The sequence below is a fragment of the Nansenia antarctica genome (genome assembly GCF_963989245.1).
Source record: "Nansenia antarctica genome assembly, chromosome: 6".
NCBI classification, from domain to species: Eukaryota; Metazoa; Chordata; class Actinopteri; order Argentiniformes; family Microstomatidae; genus Nansenia; species Nansenia antarctica.
The window spans coordinates 42,528,599-42,553,410 of NC_137676.1; the positions used below are offsets into that span (position 1 = coordinate 42,528,599).

General features: G+C 43.1%; 2 protein-coding genes across 6 annotated transcripts; one reads left to right on the top strand and one right to left on the bottom strand.

Moving 5' to 3' along the window:
• The first annotated feature begins 305 nt into the window (after positions 1-305).
• Positions 306-19,070, top strand: csde1 (cold shock domain containing E1, RNA-binding). 5 transcript variants are annotated; one of them, XM_080534981.1, is made up of 21 exons: positions 306-376; positions 2,870-3,583; positions 4,359-4,650; positions 6,572-6,770; positions 7,492-7,658; positions 8,429-8,515; positions 8,585-8,703; positions 9,012-9,093; positions 10,032-10,160; positions 10,415-10,540; positions 10,754-10,969; positions 11,193-11,333; positions 11,516-11,683; positions 13,029-13,136; positions 13,744-13,919; positions 14,087-14,199; positions 14,294-14,416; positions 15,018-15,196; positions 15,412-15,575; positions 15,827-15,959; positions 17,558-19,070. In XM_080534981.1, exons 3-21 carry the CDS (start codon positions 4,525-4,527, stop codon positions 17,603-17,605), a joined length of 2,604 nt encoding a protein of 867 aa, XP_080391107.1. In that variant the 5' UTR covers positions 306-376; positions 2,870-3,583; positions 4,359-4,524; the 3' UTR covers positions 17,606-19,070. The 5 variants fall into 5 exon arrangements, with proteins under 5 accessions (XP_080391107.1, XP_080391108.1, XP_080391109.1 ...); XM_080534982.1 differs by having other exon boundaries at positions 8,606-8,703; XM_080534983.1 differs by having other exon boundaries at positions 7,492-7,601.
• Positions 19,071-19,359: 289 nt separating this feature from the next.
• Positions 19,360-21,009, bottom strand: rassf11 (Ras association domain family member 11; the record flags this gene model as incomplete). The annotated part of the gene is made up of 2 exons (XM_080534508.1): positions 19,360-20,762; positions 20,907-21,009. 2 exons carry the CDS (start codon positions 21,007-21,009, stop codon positions 19,360-19,362), a joined length of 1,506 nt encoding a protein of 501 aa, XP_080390634.1.
• Between the last annotated feature and the right edge of the window lie 3,803 nt (positions 21,010-24,812).

Sequence of the window (24,812 nt, forward strand, 5' to 3'; positions counted from 1 at the left end):
ATAATTTGCATGATGCATTAATACCTTTTCTACACCATCCAAATCCTAGTCCTCTTTGTGACTAGTACTATTTTTATATTGACATGTGGGTGTTATGGCTGTAGATAGAGCAACCCAAATCAGTGTATGTAAAGTAAAATGGGAAAATAAGTTCCTTATTTGAATCGAGGACTTTTCTCAATCAATCATCGGATCTTCTGCAACCAAGGTCAGCCTAATGTTAGAATTTTTCATTCTTGAACAAACCCCTAAAACCTCCAGCTACGTTGCTCTGCCACTGCCCACGGAAGTCTCGCGGTGGAAACGTACTTTAATCACTACGTAATGTGCCGTGCTGCTTCTGGCGGCGCTGGTGACAGTGCTGAAAGCTGTTGGGGTGAGTTTTGTTAAAATTACGTATTCGAAAGGAATATTTAAAGATGTTAATATGAGTATGTATTCTTATATACCTCGGAGTGAAATTACCAGTCTATAAACGGCAATGTCAGCGAGTTATTTACCCTTTAAAGTGTAGGCCTGGGCGGGGGCAGGGCTCTCCGGTGTTTTTCCTCAACATAAATCATCCTAGCGGCTGTTACCCGACACACACTAGCTTAGCTAGCTAGCTCGTGGTGTGGTCCGTGTGTTCGATGGCATTGTCCAAGATAGCTAACTGGCTAGCTACGTAGGTTAACATCATATATATGTATATATGTATTGTATGCACATCATGTCCACGTTGTGATTTGCTCGACTACACGGAAGGGCTGAGTGGTCCGGCAGCCACGAGCTCCTCCAGCCGCCTTGCTGTCGCACTTTCTTTGTCCCGTTCTTGACATGTTAAGCCCGGGGCACAACTCTGAGCTGTGTGGACATTGACAATCCATTGAAATACAACGATCAATATGTTTATTCAGATGGCGATAGGTAGCTTATACAGCCTAGCTAGCTACCGACAAAGTTGTGACAAAAATGCTCATTTAGGTGAAACTGTCAGCCCGCGTTGTGGCGTTATTAGCGTACGTCCAACGTTGAGTTGATACGAGCTGGTCGGCTTTGCGAACGTTGCGTTGTTTAGGCCCCCGTGTCCTCACGTGGTCACAGAGTTGCAATCACGTGTGGCATATCGGTTTGATAGTGTCAAGCTGCCAGCTCGTTTAATATTGATCACATTATTTTAGCACAGCTATCTAAAACGTTAGCAAGTGATCTAATTTTAAACCTTGTTGTACTTTTCTCGCCAGCTAAACTGAAGCTGCTCTATTGTAATGATAGTATGCTTGCTATCGGAAGCTAGGCCGGTGTTCCCTAGCTTAGGCCAAAAAGACAAGCCCCAGCAGCTGCAGCCTTAGTATCACCACTGACATTCATGTACAGTATCCAAGCAAAAACAGTGGTACTGGCTAGCTGGCATGCCGTCAATATGCCGAACTAACAGAATTAGTTTTCTTATGATTTGTATTCATTGATTTGATATCTAGAGTAGGTGGATGATGCACGGAATCCCGTGTTGAGATGGCCAATCGTTGTCAGTGGTGGGTGGGTGGGTGGGAACCGGAGGCAGATGTTGTTTTTGGCTGCGTCACGAGCAGCTGAGAGGCATGGCGCTCCCCAGGTCCCATTTGTTTCCCTAAAGATGCATCTCTTCTCTACTTCACTGGTTGTAAAGTTGTTTTTAGAAACGGGCAGACAATTTGCCTCAACTACCCTAATTCCCTTCTCACGCGTGGTGAAATTGCAGAGTAGACTCTTCAACTAAAATGTTGTCTAAATTAATGTAGCTAAGTAGTAACCGTGGAAGAGGAGTTGGTTGATCTTTCTAACCATAGTGCCATTTCTGGTATGGTGGATGATGCTGTATTAAGTCACCTTACCATTACACACAGCAGGGTGTTTCTATGTATTATTAGCAGCAATGCTTTATGGCTGATTATTATCCCTGTACTCCTTATTATAGTGGACATTGAGAGCTGCTTGTATTATATGGACACTTCTTGAATCATGACCAATATGTACTCAGTCATTAGTTCTGTAGTTGGAGTTGGACTGTGACTTACCACGGTCAAAGCGGAGTGCTGCCAATAAGCAACTTCAGCCTAAATGAGTGGCAGGAATAGCGATCCTGTCCACTCCCTGGAATTGAATTTGACCCCTTTCACAACATTATTTTTGAACACTGGAAACCATGTGGGATGTCACTCATTGCGTAACAGCAATGTCAGACTAGGTTTCATATGTCAGTCAGCCGACTTGTTTTCATTCAGCAGCGTTGAGGTCAATAGGCCTACACATACGGTCAGCAAAATCTAGGGATTCTTTCTTGATATGTTGGAAGAACAAAGAACTGTTCAACTTGGTTGTTTTCTCCATGATTATGGTTGCATACAAATAGCTTTCACAAGTTAGACGCCACGGTTTGAGGCAGTTGTCATGATCCACGTAGCTCATATGATTAAACAGACCTCCCTGGTCAGAAACTGTGCCATAAATATCATCATGACCCAAGCTATGCACAGGGACTTGTTGATCCACATGACTTTGTGCATCTAGTCAGCTGGTATCATGGGCTGTGTACAGGGTCTATTTCTAGGCTTCTGAGGCTGAGGGCAAATAATCTAGAGTTGAATTCACATGAAAAAGAAATGGTTCAGGGTACTAATCTACAGGGTACTGTAACTTGTCATGTGACAAAAATCTCAACACCCCCACCACCGTTTCAAATGGTGTAATAGTAGCCCCTTCGGTCCTGTCTTGCATTGTTTTCTCACATGGGGTCCAATACAACATAATACTTGGCTAATGGTTAGCCTATTTCCCCCATGACAAACTGTGAGATTTTTTAACTGACCATGTTTCAACTAACAATACATTTTTGTTTTTTTCTCAACAGTATGAAGTGAAACGGAACTGAATTTTTTTGTACCATCCGCAACTGCTTCTTCAAGTTCAGATCACAAAACGAAGAAACAAATTCAAGAGAAACATCCCAAAACAAACAAAAAGTCGCAACAACTCTCAAGAAGAAGACAAGGAAAAAAGGATCACTTCAAAGGAAAAACAAGAAGCAACCAAACGAAGAAACAACCAAAGATAAGACACGGCAGCCTAATCGAAACGCGCTCCAGAAGCAATCCTTTGCCAACAATCTCAACACGAGAAGACAATACCTGATCTGAGACCAGAAGTTTGTGCCTACTCAACAGCTTTGACAAAGCACACGTCCCAACGCTGCTCCCAGCCCTCCTCATCCTCACCTCACCGCACCACCGACTCACCCCGGGGTGCGGAGAGGGCTGCTATCTGCTAGTTTTTTCCCCCCCTAAATTCCCAAACTGTCTCCCCATCTCTCTCCTCTGTCCCCATCGCCTATTGCTCTGTTCATTTTGTTGATTTTAAGCAGTGTTATTGCACCTGCGTTCGCCTTTTTTTCTCTAGTTTTTTTCCCCCCTTTCGCTTTATGCAACTCTATCTAGAACGTGTGCCAGAAACTTGTAACAAATAAGTGTGTGTGTGTGTGTGCGTGTGTATGTGAAGAGAAGATCTGCAACATCTGCACAGTCATTCGCGTTCGAGACAACTGCAAGTTTCAAAACACCAAATCAAGGTAGGCCTGCCGCCTTATTTTTTGCTTTATGAGATAATTGTGTTGGGCATCTGTTTTTTCTAGTAACATTGATGGATATGATTAGACTAAATGTTATGTTTTGTTTTTGATACACAATGCTGTTAAATGTGTTTGACATTTGGATAGGAAGCTCCTAAATACAGTAACTCTGCTGGAAGCCCTAACAGCATGTCAAAACAAGTTTTGATGTGCAGCTAAATTCACAGCAATGTGTGAATTTCTAAAATGTTCAGTCATCTGACTCCCTACTGTGCTTTTATAGTGCAACTATGGGGGCATTTTTTTTGTATTACTATGAACACATGAATGCCCCAAGAATCTCTTGCTTGACTAGCTAAACAATTGGCTCTTCTTATATAAGCGCACATCTTCCCCCATTTTAACCATCATAGAATATGGCCTCCTACTTTGGTGTTTGTGTCATTATTCAATTGGGTCTATTTCGACTGCTTTGTAGTTAAGAACAGATTGAAAAGCCAATGAAATCATGGCACCATTTTTAAAATGCATCACAACTTGTAATTATGTATCGTGTCTTTGTAGCAATGATGTACTTCCTCTGGGAAGTTTTAGCAGTCTTCCCTCCTGCCCCGTTGTCCTGCCCCTCTACCTGGTCCTGTTTTCACAGTTGTTCTCTTGTCTCCTCACTAGCCTATATCCCACTCCCCAGAATTGTGACACCTCGCTCAATGGTTGTCCCCGTTGCCTCTCCCTTTGTTTGTTTATTGTTCCTTTCCTCTTTTCACCCTTGCAGACGTCCAGAGGTGTATCATTGGGTGGTGTAAAAAAAAAAATAAAGAAAAAAAAAAAGATAAGAGGGGAAAAAAAGACAAAAGATAGCAAAATAATCAAGGCAGTCAAGCAAACCAGTAATCCAGTACAACAAGAGGGTGGAGTTTGGTCTGATTTTATGGAAAAATATGGGCAGTCCCTGGAAAGGCTTTGTCGAGTTTACCTTGCCTGCGTCGCCACCCGCCGCGTACGTTAGCGCTGACCTGAGCAGCACCTCCCCCGTCGGACTGAGCCTGTCACCGTACGGCCGATCCGTAAGTTCCATCCTCCCATCCACCTCCCCCCCATTGAATCCCCATCCACCCACCTTGCCCTGCCCTGACTGGCCTAACCTTTCCATTTCTCCGGGCTCAGAGACTAGCCTCTGCTCAGGTGCAGTGTAGCAGATAGAGGTAGTGGTGGTCTAGTGGATAGTGAGTTGGACTTGTGATCGGAAGGTTGTGAGTTCAAATCCCACCTGAAACCACACCACTACTAGTGTGCCCTTGACATTTAGTTACTTATCAGACTTTCGGAACATTCAAAAAGGATTCAGACGTCAATGGAAATTTCTAGTATATCCATGGTTATTGACCCCTATGACGTCAAATGTGTTCCATGGCCCATCCAAACCACTGTAATTAGTAGGTTTAACTCTGTTAGAATTGATGCTATGCTATTCAGGGACCTAACAGGCGAGGCTGCTCTGGGACCCTTCATGTTAACCACCATCTTACTTCAATAGACTCGCTTATTTGTCTAACCTCTCATCTGCATCAGCATTCTTTGGTTCTGTCCACTCTAGTTGTTATTTAACTTTATATTTGGTGATAGTGATATAGCTGCATTTCATGAGTTTCCATTCACATATGCAGTAAACGTCTTCCTGTACATGACCACCCTCCTTGGGTCCATCTTTTCATTCTTTTCAAAGGTGTCTGCTTGTGGTAAATGATATGCCTTGTGGCATATGTTTGCAATGATGTTTTAAATCCTAATGTAGACCATACATGTACACAGGAGTTTAATTGACCATATATGGAGGATTTCAGTGTTTCATATGGAACATTACACAGAACGTTTTGGCGATAACCACAGGAATCCTGGATTCATTCTTAATGTATACTTGTCCCTCATTTTTGTATCGATTGTAAGTAAAGGAAGACTTTGGGTCTAATGGAACAGAATTGGATGAGCTCAAGCATAAATCCATCCTTCCAAGTGTTGGTCCCTAAAATCACCTTTTTAAAGATGATGCCCACCTCCCAACAGTGCATCCCAGTCCTGCCCCCACTGTCGGATATGGAGAGGGTGTACTCTGAACCCCCATTGGCACGTAATACGGCCCCTGCCCCTGCCCCCTCCACCTCTGCCGTGCCCGTGCCTATCCCTCGCTCCTCCTCAGTCTCCTGCCACCCCCATCCGGGTAGCAAAAAACACAAGCGGACCCCCCTGTATCAGAGATCAGTAAGTGGGCATGTTGTGTGGACAACAGTGCTGCCCACAGTTTGACATCCCTGTCTTCCATTATGGACGGTTTCTTGCTCTAACTGCATGGTGTGATTTATTGCCTTGCAGTGGCCCTGACGACAAATATAACATTCATTTACTTTTTTCAAGTCAAATTCTAAGCACCCAATTCAATTTTACTAATTGATTGCCAAGATATTTAAAATGGTTTTGGTTGCAGTGAAGTCCTTAACTAAGCCTAGGATGTTTGGGATTTAAAGTTGTGATACTGATTGTAAAAAATGGGAGTGAATAGGACTGCAGGATTCTCTTGAGCCAACTAGAAATTACCATACAGTGCGCCCTTTATTGGTAGTGAATGGTCTGAATCGACATGAAAACCCATCTGCGGCTAGCCAACTCTTGTGCTGCTCGTGGGTATTCAGGGAGAGAGGAATAGTCAGAACACTAGAAAGCTCTTCGGGTTAGTCTCTCAACTTGGGACCCTTTTGAAACCAATTTTGGGTCTTTTTTTTCCATTTCAGATGGCTCGCCACTAAATGCATGTTAGAGTGAATGAGATACATAGTATGGGCTTAGGATCATAATTAGTTTGAGAGAATTTGTCATACATTCTCACTATACCATAAGCACTTTTGTCCCAACTCTGCTTTCATTGTGTTAAAGGCTGTTTTTAACTGTTGATTTGGTTAAATTAGTAACCTTCTCCATTCCTCTTCTGCCCAGATGAGTTTTGACCCGGGCATGCTCCACAACAACGGGCACACTGCCTTTGCCAACGGAACAGCCGCAGGCATCAGGGAGACTGGTGTGGTGGAGAAGCTGCTCACTTCCTACGGTTTCATTCAGTGCTCCGAGCGGCAGGCACGCCTCTTCTTCCACTGCTCCCAGTACAACGGAAACCTGCAGGAGCTCAAGATAGGAGGTGAGATTGGGAGGCCTTTATCAGTTGACTAGATAGGAGGTGAGACCGGGAGGCCTTTATCAGTTGACATCATTTGAGAGAAACGCTGCCAGGGGTGACAGACTACAATGTCTGTGTCCCAGTCACTTTAGAGCCAGTCGCAATTTAGAACTCTGGCTATGGGTGAGGACGGAGAAGCAGCAGACAGTGTAACCAGATAGCATCCTCCTCTATGCAGTCCTATGGCACTAGAAATGGCTCAAATCTTGTTGACATACCGTAATCGCTAATCGTTGCCAGCTGCCAGCTGAAGCACTTTATCTGGTAGCAACGAGCCAGGTCTTTTCCCACTGTGGCTGCTTTGAAGCCAAAGGGGGCAGCTGTTTTCAGGTACCCAAGTGTTGGAGACTGCTCCTAAGGCAGCAAAAAGATGGTTCATAATCATTCATTTACACTTCTGCTGTTGGGTAAAGTATATCTACTGGATATAAAAATGTATGTATTAAAAACCTTTCTGACGATGTTTAATTTATTTCAGTCGTTGTCCATAACCATAACTGACGGTTATACAATGACCAGCTGTACAAAATATTGTCTCAAGTGTGACTGTGATGGCATGGAACAGTGTCACATTTTCTCACCATCTCCCTCCTTGTCTCTCTCTCTCTCCCTCCTTGTCTCTCTCTCTCTCCCTCCTTGTCTCTCTCTCTCTCTCCCTCGCTCCCTCCTTCTGGTCCTCCAGATGATGTGGAGTTTGAGGTGTCCTCAGACAGGCGCACTGGCAAGCCCATAGCAGTGAAGCTGCTAAAGATCAAGCCAGAGGTGCTTCCAGAGGAGCGCATCTCGGGCCAGGTGGGGCCAGACTCGCACGCCTCTCCCTTTACTGTGCTGCATGGTTATATTCATCCAGTTAAGGAACACCATTTTACTTTTGGTTCTGTTCTTGTCTGTGTCACCTCAGTGTCAGTCACTTGTTGTCGTTTTTGTGGTGTATTTTCAAGCTCATTATAAATCCTTGCTAGGCCTGTTCTCTCCACAAAATTGTTTAGATTTTTCATCTGATTCCATTGAATAATAGAGCTAGTTTATTCACCCACATTGGTCAGAACAGTAGCATTACCAGCTCAAACTTGGCATTGGGATTTACAATGGGCTTGACTGTCCTCGACATACATGTTGTGTGTTTTTTGTGGTGGTGTTCAGGGGTGGAGGTGGTTCATGTATAAGCAGCAAATGGGTTATTAATTTTACACAATTGACCAGGTAGTTGATCGTAGTATAGACCAACATTGCCTATATTTCTTTGAAAATCATGTAATCAGATATTAGTGACATTTGTGTGTTTAGATTAATGCTTTGATGGCCATTGCCTTTTATTTTAGTTAGCTTCTAATTATATGAATGAAGCAACTTGTCTCTTGACATCAGCAGTTCACCCATTTCACACCTTGTGTACAATGCCATTTTGGAACAGTTTGTTTCCCCAAATTAGTTGTAATTGTTGTAATTGTAATTGACACTTGTAATTGTAATTGACAGTTTTAAATGGCAATAATCATTGTTATTAGAATGTTAAAAGTTAATACCAATGAATATAACTAGATTCTCTTATTGTTATTGATTCACCCCAATGCCATTCTTAACCATCCCCACCATCTGTGTTCCCTGCTGTCCTGTAGGTTGTCTCGGCCATCCCCACCCACCTGGATGGCAAGTCTGCTCCAGGACAGGTGCCCACTGGGAGTGTCTGCTATGAGAGGAATGGGGTAAGACTGACAAACGTCAGACGAGGATTGTTTGCCACTGAAATGGCTGGTAGTCAATGTAATGTAAAGTGTGGATTTCCACCTGCACAGGAGGTGTTCTACCTGACCTACACCCCAGATGACGTGGAGGGCAACATGCACCTGGACACGGGAGACAAGGTCAGCTTCTACATGGAGACCAACAAGCAGTGAGTATTTTGTATTGAATGTCATAGGGGTCTCACACTAAAGTGCTGACCCAAACTGTGATCTTTTTATTGAGTAGGACACAGAATGTGGTCCGATAGGGCAGCTAGCAGCAGATAGTATTTGGCCAGTTCAGGCTGCTTTTAGAAAGATTTACCAGGTGTAAAGAAAATATTTGGGCCAGTATGGTTCCTTCGTGTGAATATTGTTTGTGAATCATATTTCCTATGTTAGATGTTGGTGTCACCATGTTTTTGATTCCATTTTCTCAACCCTCTCTCATGCTTTTCTGCTCCGTTGTGTGTTTCAGTACTGGTGCAGTCAGTGCTCACAACATTCACCTGGTGAAGAAGAAGCAGATGAGGTGCCAGGGTGTTGTCTGTGCCACCAAGGTTAGCCCTGCACCACTGTTCTTCCCTGGACAGCTGCACATTACTATTGCAGTCTTCGGTCCCTGCTCTGCAGACACAACTGATTCAGCTCATCAAGGTTTTGAATATCAGATGAGAACTTGGTTAACTGATTGCACTAGGCTGTGGCCAAAGCCCTGATGCACTGTAGCTCTCCAGAAACAGGATTTAGATCACTGCCTTTTACCCTAATGGATCCCTGGCTGTTACTAATAGTGTCATTAATAATACTAAATTAGTATTATTAATTACACTATTAGTAACAGCAGTTAGTAACAACAGTTATTAAGTTAATAATACTGTCTGTAGTATCGTTTAGTAGTCATACATAAATTAGAGCCCCCAAATTGATTGCCAACGGCTCTAACACACCACCAACCTGAACCTCAGCAGTGCGTTTGCATTTAATTTCGGCACCCATGTTAACGGGTTAGAGCAGCCTTACAGCACGCGAGAGGCGTGCGTCTCAAGTGTCTCTCACACTAGCTGCCGCGACACGCCATCGAGATTAGGACTCTCGCCTATTTTTCCCGCAAGCCATGCATGGAAAGGCAAAGCTCAATGTGCAAAGACAGGGCTGGCAGTAGCAGCTCCACAGTTAGAGCCGTAGGAGACACGCAGCCGGTAGGGAAGCCGCAAGTGTGAGAGCAGCAGCAGCTCAGCCATGCAAACGCGCTGCTAAGGTACAGGTCGGCGGTGTGTTCGTAGCATTGGTGTAAAAATTCTACCTTTTGGATAATTTCATGTTCAGTCTAAATTTAGTGAGTCTGAGAACCGATCATGATTTGCAGAAAGTTATCACGCCTCTCCTTTCTCTGTCAAATTTCAAGTTCTCAGTTCTTTCAATTTCTTTTAATGGGTAAAATCAAGGTGAAATCAGCCAGTGCAATTCCTCTTTGACCCTTTGTGCTGTCTGGCAGGAGGCCTTTGGTTTCATCGAGAGAGCTGACGTGGTGAAGGAGATCTTCTTCCACTACAGTGAGTTCAAGGGAGACCTGGAGGCACTGCAGGCGGGGGATGATGTGGAGTTCACCATCAAAGAGAGAAATGTAGGTGAAATGTCTTCTGCTCAAACTGCTGTGGCAAAGACGACTCCCTTGTTTTTAAATGATCTGATGCATTTGTATGCGTTGTAATAGTTGTTAGTGTCAACTCTGACTGACTTTGATCCAAATTTGATCTCAACTTTGAAAGCGAATCTACCAAGGCTGTGCGTTTCCCTAACATATACAATGGACATTCTGTGGGATGGTTCTTCCCCTGAACACATTGGAGCAGCTTAAATATGTTGTTCCTCCTCCAGGGGAAGGAGGTGGCCACTGACGTGAGGCTGCTCGCCCAGGGAACAGTCATCTTTGAGGACATCAGCATTGAGCAGTTTGAAGGCACTGTCGCCAAGGTCATCCCCAAAGTCCCAACCAAGAACCAGGTCAGCAAGTCACCCCATGTCACATCAGTTTAGTTTGGTTTTAGTTGAAAACTATTTCAACAAAAATGTTAGATATTGATGAATGCTGATTTACAGGCAGTATAGTTCCTTTTTTGAAGTGGGATCAGTTGATTTATGAAAACAAGTTTGGCTTATTCCATCTGTCTTTCCTCACATTTTGACATGCCGTGATCGTTTTCCCTCCATGTCTAGAATGATCCTCTGCCAGGCCGCATCAGTGCCAGGATCAGCTTCACTGACAAGGAGCTTCTGTTTGGAGAGAAGGACACAAAGTCCAAGGTGACCCTGCTAGAGGGTGACCACGTGCAGTTCAACATCTCCACCGACCGCCGGGACAAGCTGGAGCGCGCCACCAACATTGACATCCTGCCTGACACCTTCCACTTTACCAAGGAATCTCGTGAGATGGTATGGCTCACCTAGAGGGCTGTATAATGACGGCTGACATGGTATTGTGATAAATAATCACAGCTTGTTTAATAGATATCTATGATATGATGATGTTTTTAGAGAAAATCCCGCTTGGCTGTTTCAGTTTAATTTGGTTTAAAAAAAAAAATGTTTTTAAGAGAACTGCACTATATCGCTGCTGTGTTAATCGCTCAAACCTTCTCGCCTCCCTCACCTGTAGGGTGTGATCGCCGCCATGCGTGACGGTTTTGGCTTCATCAAATGTGTGGACCGGGACGCCAGGATGTTCTTCCACTTCAGTGAGGTCCTGGAGGAGAGCCAGCTGCACATCTCTGATGAGGTGGAGTTCACCGTTGTGCCTGTGAGTCCAGGAAAAACAAACACCAACATTCCCGTCCCTGTTTGAATACAAATGCAGCCTACCTTCTTCTTTGAAACCCCAACATTGGATTTAAGTTAAAGTTGACTACATGGCTCTTCCCATGTAATCATTCAATTGAGTCTGTTCATATTTAACTTGTTGGTTTCTTCTCACCTGTGTAGGACATGCTGTCAGCCCAGAGGAACCATGCTGTGCGCATCAAGAAGTTGGCCAAGGGCACAGTCTCCTTTCACACCCAGTCTGAGCAACGCTTTGCCGGCGTGGTAGAGAAGGAAGCCATCGCTGCCATCACCAACAAGAGCGCGAGCCCCAGCAAGGTCAAAGAGAAGGTACAAGAGCCTCCCAGTGCAGGAACCAGAGCAAAGTCAATAACATTTGTCCTTTTTGTTTTGAGGTACACTTTTTATTTGTCCCTCTTCCCTGTCTGGTATTTTCTTTCCCCTTCCCACACCCGACTCTAAGTAGTATTAGAATAAAGATTTATAATAGCCCTGACACCCCCGCACTTCCCCATTATGGTCAGGCATTTTTCAGACCATTGTATCCGATGGCTTCTCTCTTTAGTTCTAATCGTCCTTTTTGCTTTCTCCTTTCACCCTATCCCCTCATGCTCCTTCTCTTCATTAGAAAAGAGACAAGGTAGGATTCTGGTCTTTGCATGATGCCAACTCCCCCTGATAAATGTTAGAGAAATGCCCATATGCTATGTTGTATGATTTTATAGCTCAGATATTGAATATTTATATTTGAACACTAACCACTAGCCTCCAAACTTGCTTGGCATAAGATTCCAGTAGCTACAAGGGATTTTACATGGCCAGAGAGGAAGTTCCCTCAAAACGTCCCCCCCTGACTCATCACTCTACATGTTCTAACTTCCTTGGCCCTCACTTTACTGCTGAGAGCTTAGTTTTTCCTGCTTCACCATGAATTTAGGCAAGGCTGAAACTTTAACTGTTTATCTAATTCTTATTTCTCATTTTGTCTCAAGGGTAAAATGGTAGAGAAGGTCAGTGGTGTTGGCTACGGCCTGCTGAATGTGCTGCTCACCCCAGAGCTGATTTGCTTGGTTTCAGTCCTACTAATTTATTATTACTTACCGTATATTAAATATGGAACCTAACACACTATAGACATTAGATTCAAACACTTCACTTTTTCTATCTTGAAATCTGCATCACTGTATTTTATGATGTGACATTAACATTGATTGTAGGAGGATGATAATGGCTGGTTTTGTACAGCAGCTGTTAATGCTAACACACTACTAATGGGGAATGTGTGGAATTGCACATCTTTGTGCAAGTAGTTCTCATTTGCACTCGTAGTTCAAGGACTTGTGACCACCACTAATTGAACATGTTACTCCAATGCTTTTTAAGACTGAGGTAACCTACTGGTCTACATCTGCTTGGATAAATAAAGTTTTCCTCTAGCTTGTTGTTTTTCACAGTCTATCCTTGCCAGATCAGTGATTTAAAAAAATATATTTTTTAAGCAGGGAAGGGTGTGTTCAAACAGGGCCCAATACTCACAACCACTGTAGGGCCTCAACTGATAGCTGGGTGCTGCTGTTGAATATCCGCTCATTCAAACTGCTGCTTAAATGGATCAGAGAGAACTGGAACTAGTCTAATCCATCTGGATGCTGATGTCTGATGTTCCTTCCTGTAGGAAGCAGAAGAGGGGGTGATTGCATATGAAGACTGTGGGGTGAAGCTGACCGTGTTGTACCATGTGAAAGACCTGGAGGGAGCAGGCCAGCCACAGGTTGGAGACAAGGTACTGATGTCACTGATCATTTTTAACTGTTTAAACGGTTAACTAAACAGTCAACACTACCAAGCCCAGGTTGTAAATCTGAGCTGCCAACGCTTGAAATAAAGATGTGCTGTGTAAATGGGAGTTTCTCAAAGGGAGTATTATCAAAACCCGACTTGAAATGTTTACTTAGTGGCACCAACTTCACAGCGTGGCACAGCACCACTCTTACATTCTTTGTGGAGAACCCTAATATTTGGGCGCCTGTGGCTCACAAGTTAGAGCCGGCGTCTAATGATCATAGGGTCTGCAGTTCTGCGGTTCGATCCCCGGCTGGCCACATGTCGAGGTGTACTTGGGCAAGACACTGAACCCCAAATTGCTCCCAGTGAGCGGGCCGGCGCCTTGTATGGTAGCTTGTCGCCACTGGTGTGTGAATGGGTGAATGAGAGGCCATTGTAAAGCGCTTTGGATTAAGGTGCTATATAAGTGCAGTCCATATTTGATCATACCCCAGGCACATCCTTCATTGCCTGCCCTACAAGTAAAACAAATCAACTGTACTTTCAAAAGAAGCATTTGACCTAAATGGAGTTTGTTTACTTATATGGTGCTTGTTGTCCACTAGGTGGAGTTTTCAATCAATGAGGTGAAGAGGACGGGCCAGCAGAGTGCTGTCTCCATCAAGATCCTCAACCGCACTGTCAACACCAAGAGGCTGCTGGGATACATCGCCACACTGAAAGACAACTTTGGTTTTATCGAAACGGCCAATCACGATCAAGAGATCTTCTTTCACTATAGGTAAAGCAACTCAAACAAGATTCAGTGTGAATGTCCTCTGTTGATGGTAGATTTTATCCAGTGAAAACCAAATCCTACATATCATGACTTAATTCTAAAACTACAGCGGTGTTATGTCAAATGTTATGCCAGATGTTTCATGCTGTTAAAGTATCGGTCTGTTCCAGTGAGCTGTGTGGGGACCTGGAGAATCTGGAGCTGGGTGACAGTGTGGAGTACACCCTGTCCAAAGGCAAAGGAAACAAAGTCAGCGCTGAGAAGGTTACCAAGGTGGCAGCAGGTAGGAGGACACGTTAGGCTCTGTATGAAACAACTTAATATGGTTCTCCATCCAATGGCTTGTGCTAACATTGTGAATCCTCTTGTGATTGCAGTGAATGGGGTGAATGTGGATGTTGGGGAGTCTGTGATGCTGGGTAAGGTGGTGCGCCCTCTGCGCAGTGTTGACCCCTCCCAGACAGAGTACCAGGGCCTCATCGAGCTCACTGTTGAAGAAGGTGAGTTACCATGGGCACAGGACATTTATGTAACATTGTTGGGTTTGAAGGGAAGAATGGGGGGTGGGGCTGAATGTTTATTCGTTCACTTTTCCTTATGGAAGATAAGTAAAGTACCAGAATAAAAGCTTTTTTGAACCCGTCATCCACATTGAAAACTGGCAGCTTTCCTGCCAACGTTGCCCTGTTGCTAGCAAACATGGGCGGTTCCAGGGTGTCCACCCACCCTGTCCAACATTTTCTATTAGTTTTGTTTCTACTGTTGATCTAAACGGCTATAGCTCAAGTATTGACTAACTAATTGATTGGTTTGATAGATTCTCAATAATTTGCTTGATTCTACTAATCACCCAAAGCTAATTTTAAACACTTAATTCAGTTCAACATACTTTCATTTTTAGTCTCTTTGTTATTTGTTTTATTATTTTTATTATTATTTATTGGATAGTTAAAAACAGGACTGTAAAACTAGGCCCATATAACTTCAATTTGGGTACAGGCCATAGACACCCTAGTGTGCATATACTGTAAAAGCCTCTGCTCAATGGTTAAATGTAGAATTGTACATGGACACTCCTCACCTATCTCTCTACCCATTCAGGTGGCACTAAGGGCCAGAGTTACCCTTTTGGCATCGTGGGCATGGCCAACAAGGTGGACTGTCTACAGAAAGGAGAGATGGTGAAGTTCCAGCTGTGCACAGTGACCCAGACAGGGCAGAAGATGGCATGCACTGTCGTTCCCCAGCGCAAAGCTCTGGTGGAGTGCGTCAAGGACCAGGTATCCGATTATGCCCCTGTGAAAACAAATGGAAAGGCGAATGGATGGAATTTACTTTCAAAACACAAATCTCTTGAAAATAACCTTACTCAAGTTATATTAACTCAAGGTTTAAGTAACAATCAGTATTTCTGCTTTTACAGGGATGCATTTGTATTACTTTCTCTATTGGGGCTACTATTGATTGATCTGGCCCTATGATTTGTTTCCTACAGTTTGGATTCATCACTTATGAAGTTGGCGAAAGTAAGAAGCTGTTCTTCCATGTCAAAGAGGTGCAGGATGGCTTGGAGCTCCAGACTGGGGATGAGGTGGAGTTCTCAGTCATCCTCAACCAACGCACAGGGAAATGTAGTGCCTGCAATGTGCGCAGAGTCAGGTAAGGGTAAAAGTGGGTTAAGTGATGCCCCTTTCGATTTCATAATGCTTGGATTAGAATAAAGAAAGACAGTTATGTCATACTGAAAGTAAAGCTTCTCAAGAAAGTACAGTATAGCCATTTCCAACTACCTAGATGTCAACTAGCGGCTCCCTTGTTAGCTATACCTGACTGGACCATCATTTGGCCAGCTTCTTGTATTTGGCTGTGTTGTTTTGATTAAGCAGCAAACTTGTTTCCTACCCAAACAGTGAAGGGCCCAAACCAGTGGCAACTCCCCGTCCTGACCGGCTGGTCAACCGGCTGAAAAGCATCACCCTGGACGACGCCAGTGCCCCCCGCCTAGTCATCGTGAGGCAGCCCCGTGGCCCAGACAATTCAAAGGTACAGTCTCTTTGACAATGCCACCCCATTGAAGACGTATTGCAACAGTATGTGCCAATTGGGTGAAATAGTTGCTGGTATCCTAATGAAATCCAGGGTATATGTGACAACTGATCATTGCATATTATAGCAAACCGGATTTGAGAATACAAGAAAAGAATGTGCAGGTTTGTCTAGTATATAGCCACTAGGGGTGCAACGGTTCAGTTGGTCCACGGTTCGGTATGAACCTCCTTGGGTCACGGTTTCGGTTTGGTTTCGGTATGTGTTTTTGTGCATAAGAAGAAAAAAAATGCTACTATTTATTTACAAACTGTTACTTTACTTTATTTTGCTTATACTTATGGAACTTTAACATTTAGACACATTCCAGAATATGACTGGTATATTGTATTATATAAACAAATATAAATAAACAAAAAAGAACACACTTTCAAATGTGACACCAGCCAGTGTTTTGATATACCAGTAGGCTACATTACTTGTACTGAAACTACAGATTGTAAGCTTTCGAATGGCATGTCTTACATTGAAATCCCAAAAAAAAGATGACTATGTTAGTCATTTGAATGTTGCTGGACCCTGAATGTTGTTAGACCTCAGGCACATAATATTGGGTTAAACTGGCTGTCATCCAGAAAACCGGAAACAAACGCTGCTAACAGCTAGCGGCTAACAAAGCACAGCGCTACGAAGGTATAAACTGTATTTTAATAACATCACAACATGCTGATAGAACATCAACATGCTAAAAACACATAACTACACATAATTAGATGATCACGCAGTCCTTGCTTTTGAACACGTCCTAAAACGAAAGTATATTTACAAGCCATGTAAACCGATAGCCAATTACTGATAGCCTCCGGAAAACAATAACAATGAATAGCTATGAGAGCTGTACCAGCTGTAGCCCATTGTGCGCACATTATGCATATTATGCGTGAAGCACATTATGCATATTATGCGTGAAGCATTTCTGCGACACACGTTTCTGTTCACTGTTTTCTTTCCTCATCGCTGTATTCAATGCCAAAACCACCCCACAACGCAGATTTGTAGCAATCCGGCGCTTCCTCAAACTGTTGCTGTTCTCAAAATGTTCTCAACTCTGCTCGCCATGAACAAACATTTGAGCAAGAAGCAACTGCGTTCCAGACCAACTCCACCTCCGACTTTGAATGAAACGCAGGATAAACCGAAAACCTGCACCGTTCACTAGTGTATTGAACCGTGGAAGGCGAACCGAACCGTCCGAAATAAAACCGAGAACCGTTTCACCCCTAATAGCCACTACTGAACTTTTCAGTTTCTCAGATGAGATTGTCATTCAATGATGCTAAACTAAGTACCTTCGGAATCCTGTCTATTTGAGAGTGTGCTGCTAACTGTTAGCCTGTCCTGCGGTAGCAACATGGAGAACCGGAGAAGCTTTCACTACTGGCCTAAGAGGACAACTAAGATGATATTTCACCTAAACATGAAAATAGGCTGAACCATCTATTACCTTTAAGTGATGCATAACAGAATCCAGACTAAAGGATTCTACAAGGTAATCGTGATGATTGTAATGACCATTCTCCTGTTTTTGCTTGCAGGGCTTCAATGTGGAGAGGAAGACCCGTCAACCTGATGTAATTGACTGAGCAATATTCCCTGGCCCTCTCCAGTGTAGGTGGGGCCTTGGTTTAGAAATGGAATCCCAGAGTGGACAACAACAAGAGAAAGGGATTTTTGCTGTCACACGTACGGGTGCACGCACACATGCTCATACACATACATACTCTCTCACACGCACACACAGAATTAAGCATGTGTAACCCCTCTCCCCATGTCACCTGCAAGGGAACCCTCTCATTCCATATGTTCCCAGCCGCCCATGTATGATGTGCTTGATACAGAGTTCCATACTGCAGTGTACATGGGGATCTCTCTTCTGTGTGTGTGTGAGAGATTGTGTATGAGATGTTATAGAAACGGTAGAGGTGTATTAAGGAGGAATTTGTGTTGAGGTTTCTTTGCTCCTCGCAATCTGAGTGACGGTTGTGTGGTTATGTCTTGTCCCCATCTTTGCTGAATCTGCTTTGTGTCTGGAATTCTGCACCTGCAACCTTGTGGTGTGTGTGTGTATGTGTGTGTGAGTGTTGGCATGTGTTTACACATCTGCTTTATTTCCTCCATTTGTTCTCCCTCATTCAAGGAAACTACACGATTCTCATTTGTCAAGTTTCCACTATGCTTTCCTACAAAATGCATAAAGCAAAGCAATGTTCCCTCCATAAGGAGGATCATATTTCTCATATGTGCAGGCTTAAACAGAGGCTACTTCTGCTCGTTTTTTTGAGCAGTTTTAAAACGCTTTATTCAAGAGCTGGAGTGAAAGCATGATGTTTGTTTGTGCTGTATGTGAATGTTTAAGTGACCTATATATGATTGGGATTACTCTCAAGTTGGGAGCATTGGTATTCACATGCTCCATTTAAGCAATTTCTCCAGGTGCAGAATTCCCAATGGCATCTTATATCCAGCAGTTCTTTTATACCATGTACTTTTTTTTTTTTTCTTTGCACATCTTTGCTTTTTTGTTCTGTTGAAACTCAAATTCTGCTAATGAATACAATTAAGTAAGAATAAGGTGCCTAAAAACTACAAACAAAACAAAAAAATTAGATGTTTCCTCCCCAGCCAACCGCCAAAATATAAAGAACAATCTTAGGATGGCTTTTTACAAGTAGAAATAATACTGGTCTGCATCCCAGATACCTGTGGGTTGAACTATACTGTATGTAATTGTGTGCTTTTTTCTTAGTGAAAGATTCAAACATCACAATATAACAAATAAAAACAAATTTAACTTGTTAAAAAAAGCGGGGGAAAGGTAACAAAGTATTAGAAATAATTAAGTTAAACCATAAGGATCAGGATATCTATTATTGTGCTCTGGAGACATGGATGGTTGTTCTGTTGTGCCTCTGCACACGAGTTACAGTCAATGAATAAACACTCAGGAGATCACTGGGTTCCTGCTGAACCAGATACAGAGGCTCTCCTATGTACTTTTGTTAATGGTCTTGAATGGAAACAATTGAATTAAAGTTTTATGAAAATCACTGTTGGCTTGCCTTTATTCAACTGGATCATTGATTCCATATAGTTGGAATAATCCTTTATTTTATTTTTTACAGTGGTGGTAAAATAATTCAAAATCTTTGTATAGGAATGCAAATCGTACATTTAATATTGTTACTGTCACATCTAACATTCATACAAGTCCGTATGGAAATCTAAAACTAATCTTTATACATGGGTATAAAATAAATGTCTATAGCAATAGGTGATTGAATTGTCATTAAAATCAGGTTGTGTCTTTTCAGGAAAATCAGAAAAAATCAGTCCATGCTCAAACCCTTGTGCTGCCCAGGTGTATTGTTATCTCTGAGCGGTGTACGACCTTTGGTTTGGTTTCTGGTTTTAGGAAGCTGTCTTCAGACCAGCGTGTCCAACGTTCCCTGAGCTGACTTGGCCCTGGGGCTTGTGAGTCCTTGATCTGGCTTACAGAAGCTAGAGTGCGATGAAGATTAGAGTCCTCTTGGGGAGCTAACTTCCTGTCTGTATTTACCACACTGTTTGCAGAAGATTTTGGCTGATTGAGTGTCTTGTTCTGCCTTGTCCGATCTGCAGCAGCAGGAGTTGTGCAGTCTGGTCTTAGAGCCATCGTTTGCCACTCTAGGCTAGTTTTCATACTCCTTGAAGGATCAAGTCCCTGCATTTTGCGTTTGTACTCTTCCAACTTGGCTTTACAATCCGTAGCTTTCTCCTTCATCTTCAGGAACTGCTCCTGCAAGTCTTTCTCGTATCCCTCCTCTGCTTTCAGCTCGTTCTCCCAAAATTGGAGCTGTTCTGTCTCTTCCTCTTTAATTCTCTGCTGAGCCTCTTGGTCAGCTTGCCTGGCCTTCTGTTGTTCCTCCAACTCATTGATTTGGCTATCTGCAGATATTATCCGGGCTTGCAGCTCTTGCAGACTAGCCTGTTGATGAGTGACAAGTGCCCTTAACTTTCTATTCTCATCTTTTACATTATTGGCTGTCGGAATCTGCTGGTCCTCAGCTTTTGTCTTTGCCATACCAGCATCTGAGTGAGGTTTTGGATGTTTACCATCTTTATCCTCTGCTCCCTGATTAGAAGTGATAGTTTCACTTCTCGGTCTGTCCTGGCCCTGATCTCCTAAGCAGCATGAGATTCGCTGTTGCTCTGTGGATTTCACACACTGTTCTACCCTCAATTTGCTCTGCACACACCCAGATGCCGAGGCGTCCTTGGCAGTGGTGCCTGTCAGGTTTAGGCTACTACCACCCTTTTTATCAACAGTTTTGCTACTTCCCTTATCGCGACGCAATTGCTGCGCTCCACCCCTTCCCAGGCTTTCCAGCCAACCCCAGGCCTCCTCCATCAGTGTCAGCGACTTTCTCTTGGGTTTCTTCGGTTCTTCTGGTGGCTGTTCGGCTTGCTGCCTCAAACGGGCTAAGGGTGGTAGGCTTTGACGATGTAAACTGAGGGCACCACTACCCCTTCGTACTCTGCCCCCCATGTCGGTTCTCCTCAGCTGCGGGCATGCCTGATATCGACCTCCCCTCACCCTGCTAGTCTCTTCCCAGAGCAATGGGCCGTTGTGCTGCAAGGTGAGCTGGACCTCTCTGGCCTGCTGGCCATATTTCTCAAGTGACTCGAGTAGCCGTTCATGGGGTGTCAAATTCCGCTCAAAGTCTTTGAATTTTTCTTTCAGTATGTAGCGCCCAGGACGACCTATGCACAAGAATTTGAGTCAGTTGAATTACCGTACCGGAAAGATTGACTTAAAATGCAAGTCTTGTGTGTGTGTGTGTGTGCGTGCGTGAGTGTGTACACTGTACAGTGATGATCATTGAAAGCTGCCACACATGTACTTACCAAGGGCTTGAGCCAAAGAAAGGACCACCTCCTGACACGTTGTGTTCTCTGTGACCCCACAGACGATACGAGGTACACCCTCCACTGTTACCTTGACTTCCATTCTGAAACCCACCTGTCATAAGAATGAATGGATGACATTTGAAACGTTAGGCTCTGATGACTTGATAGACGTGCTGGAGATTAACTGTAATCAGTCTGTCTGCCCACCCACTCCTCACATGGCCGTAGCGCCTGAGGGCAGTCAAAACCGCGTAGTTGGAAGTTGTATAAATACTTAAGTTGTTATTTGTAGTAGACTTTACACAATTAATAATAGACGTCTTTGCATGAATAGTAGCATACACCAACACAAATACAATGTTTGGTTCAGAAACCAATAGCGGATATATTGTCAGATAAACATTTATGCAAGGTCTTTATTTTTATTTTTTTTACCAAATCTGTCACCTTTAGTTGCCTTAAAAGCTCATGCATGAGATTTAAAAAGAAAAATACACACTCTACCTGCCAATCAAGTCCTCAAAGTAGACCAGATGCTGGGAGCTGTCCTTACAGTTGAAAGCACAATGCCCTGCGTAGGACTGTATGACTCTTGCGAGGAGTACAGTGGATGATTAAGACCAATTAGAATTCCCAAGAGCATGTGTTGCTGCAGGAAGGTTTATGAACCCACCCCTCTTGCAAATAAGATTGAGGGCTGATATGTGGGAAGTTGGTACACAGACTAGGCTTGTGTTTTAAATGACCAAAACACTGTGGGCCGGTTTCAGAGACAAGGCTTAAGCCTAGTCCTGGACTAAATCACACTTTCAATGTAAAATCTCCATTGAAGATGTTTTTTAGTCTAGGATTAGGCTTGAGCCTTGTCTGTGAAACCGGCCCTATATATGTTAGTCTAGTATCAATAAAGTGTGTCAGACTAGTTTTTGGATCTGGATGTTTTCTGTGTCCTTTCTGACAGGAACGGTGATTCTATCAGAATGGAACATGTCAACATGCTGGTAAACTGTCCAAAGCCACATGCTCAAGTGGAAAATTGCTCAAGTGGAAAATTCCTCAACTTGCCCAGTGCTTACAATTTTACACATAACTAAACAAGGATTAGGTTATGTGAGTGACCTGGTCAAACTGTTGTTGGCCCTAATTCACAAAGTATCTGCAGTAACTATTGCCTGTTTTTTCAGGTGTAATTGTACAAGATGTAATTGTAATTTTTACATTGTAAAAATTGATATTTTTCCATTATCAATCTTTACATAATTCCTTGCAGTACTTTCACAATGTATTTGACGACAACCCTGATCAATTACGTATGGAGGAATTGTATTCTGACAACATTGGGAAATTATTATTGCAAACATTACCATAACTGAATAGAATGTTGTACATGGAACATGAACTACAGTTAGCAGAATGTTGACACAGAATCCTTGGTCTCCCCACAAGGGGGAGCAATGGTTTTGTATATTTTTCCTACTTACAATCATTAGTCCCAAGAGAAACCATAACTAAACTAACCCTAAGTACCACATTAAAATGTTTCAAATGTCTCAGGAGCACATCATAACATTGATAACAATGTTATGATAACAAGGGTGTGGAATGTGATAACAAGGGTGTGGAATGTGATGTTTTTTTCTATTGATGTACTATGCCACTTGATATGAATATAACTTAACATTGTTAACTTGTTATCTAAAATAACGTGATGAAAATGGAACAGAAAACCATCTTACTAGTGGTAGACTAAAAACAGTCTTACTAGTGGTAGACTAAAAACAGTGAAACACCTGTTGTATCATTGGTACCGTCTGACAGTCCCTCCCCCTGTGTTGATGGGGTGATGTGGGTCAACAAGGGATCCCCCCCCCCTTTTCTACCATGTCAACCACATCTCCAGCTGCTCCCAGGTCTCATAGCTTTTGTGTTGGTAAACTGTTGTGCCAGTGCCCCCATATCTCCCTACTCACTGTCCATTTCTCTCACTTGACCTCTTCTCCACTGATAGTAGCTAGCCTTGACATTTAGCCTAGAGCATTCCCTAAATAGATTGGATGGGGAGTGTCTTCAGGGCTAGTCTGAGCATCCATATGCTGTCAAAGGGGGGGCAGACTTGAGGTTGGAGCATGGACTATGTACGTAATGGTCCAGTATGTAAAATTCAAGCTTTCTAAAAAGCTTCCTGATGGTTGTAATGACTGTTTAATTGGTAGTGATCAGGGATTGAGATCCCTTGAAATAAATCCAATGGGGGAAAAAAGTGTCCTACTACCTGACACTCGGTTTGCATAAACATATGTCATTACTGCATTGCAGCATAGGCCATCAATGACTCTTCTCCATCACACTTTGTTCTAGTCAGTCCTCTCACTATTACATGATGATTATGAGTCCTCAAATATCATCATGTGATGTTAAGTGGTTATAGTCTTTCATAGTTGTCAATTTAAGTGTTGGCCATTTTACTTCAGCCAAAACCCTTTTTTTTGGGACCATGCTGGGTTTCAGGGTTGGTTTGTACGGCCTTCTTCACTTTCATATTATTACATTTCCAACGCGTGCCTCCCTACTAGTCAGTCAGTGAAGAGATGCCCTTCTTTAGTCAAGTCCCTAGGCTTATGTAGCATGATAGTAGTGGACTCACCTTTCAGCTTAAGACCAGTTGTCTGCTGCAGCCTTAAGAGCTGTGTGTTTGATGCACCTTTGGGATCAACATTTAAGAAACCTCAAGTCAACTTATTTCACAACTGACTGTGACTCCACAACCAACATATGTTTGATTTCCCTCCAATGCCACATTTGAACTGTATTTCTACCCAGCCCACCCCTCTGGAAACAACATTACTATGTGCTCATGAACTTGTCCAGCTATCAGTGAGACCTGGCAGCATGTTAAAACTTAAAATAGAGTAGCGCATACAGGATCCACTGTCGTGTCCACTCTGGTTACACAGGGCAAGGAGAGCTTAATATTGCACAGCAAACTAACCAGCCTCGCCAGTCCTCAGGGAGAGTGGGTCTGTGAAAAGGAACTACTGTCACCATGCCTAAAGTCATAAAGCCAGGTGAGTCGCCTATGCTGATGTATTGACACATGCCTGCCCTCTCCAGTCATGCATGAGGCAGTCATAGTTGGTGGTTGTTGATACATACAGCAGAATCATCATTGGAACATAGTTTTAGATATTTTTAGTCTGTTAGTTGGTATGGAGTATGTTGCTATCTTTAGAGACTGTCTTGACTTAAGTGCTTGACTCGCGCAGAGTTTTTCCTCTTAAACCTTTTTAATGATTTATAAGTCTCATCTTTCATGCTGTAACACATTTTGAAGTATTAATCATTCCTACTTTGTACTGTGTGCATCAAAATCAAATCATGTCTCCACTCGTTTTCCACATTTGTCATCATACATCTGGTTTGTACCGTCTGTAGTCAGTCATAATTCTTGTGAGGGTGTATCTGAGGATCTATGGTAATACCTTTTAAAGCATGTCACTGAAATGATCAGGATTTACAAAGGATAACAGTTCTAGTCTGTTTTAAATGTGGCTGTGGTATTTTATTCACTGATTGAGCTACACCTGGTCCTGTGGCACAGACCAGACCACCTGTTCAGATGATAAATTCCCATCGCTGCACTTGCATTGCCTGCCCATGCCACTCTGAAATTATAATAGATGGGCAGGTGATTGGCCTGACAGCTTTAGTGTGTGAACACTTTGGTGGCGAGATGCATTATGTTCCACTACAAAGTCCTTATGTGTAATTTGTATCACATCATCACATTCTCAGATAGAGATACTGGAAAGACTCCCCACTCTATATACCATATTATATGAGACAAAGTATATATATCCATGTATATGTATATATACAAGGGCACTAAATATGCATGTGGATTGA

Excerpts from the sequence above, each read along its gene's own strand:
- csde1 (XM_080534981.1), top strand. The coding sequence starts at position 4,525 with ATGGGCAGTCCCTGGAAAGGCTTTGTCGAGTTTACCTTGCCTGCGTCG. Across the intron at positions 8,516-8,584 it reads TCTGCTATGAGAGGAATGGG|TGTGGATTTCCACCTGCACA; the intron begins GTAAGACTGACA and ends TGTAATGTAAAG. Across the intron at positions 10,970-11,192 it reads CCAAGGAATCTCGTGAGATG|GGTGTGATCGCCGCCATGCG; the intron begins GTATGGCTCACC and ends CCTCACCTGTAG.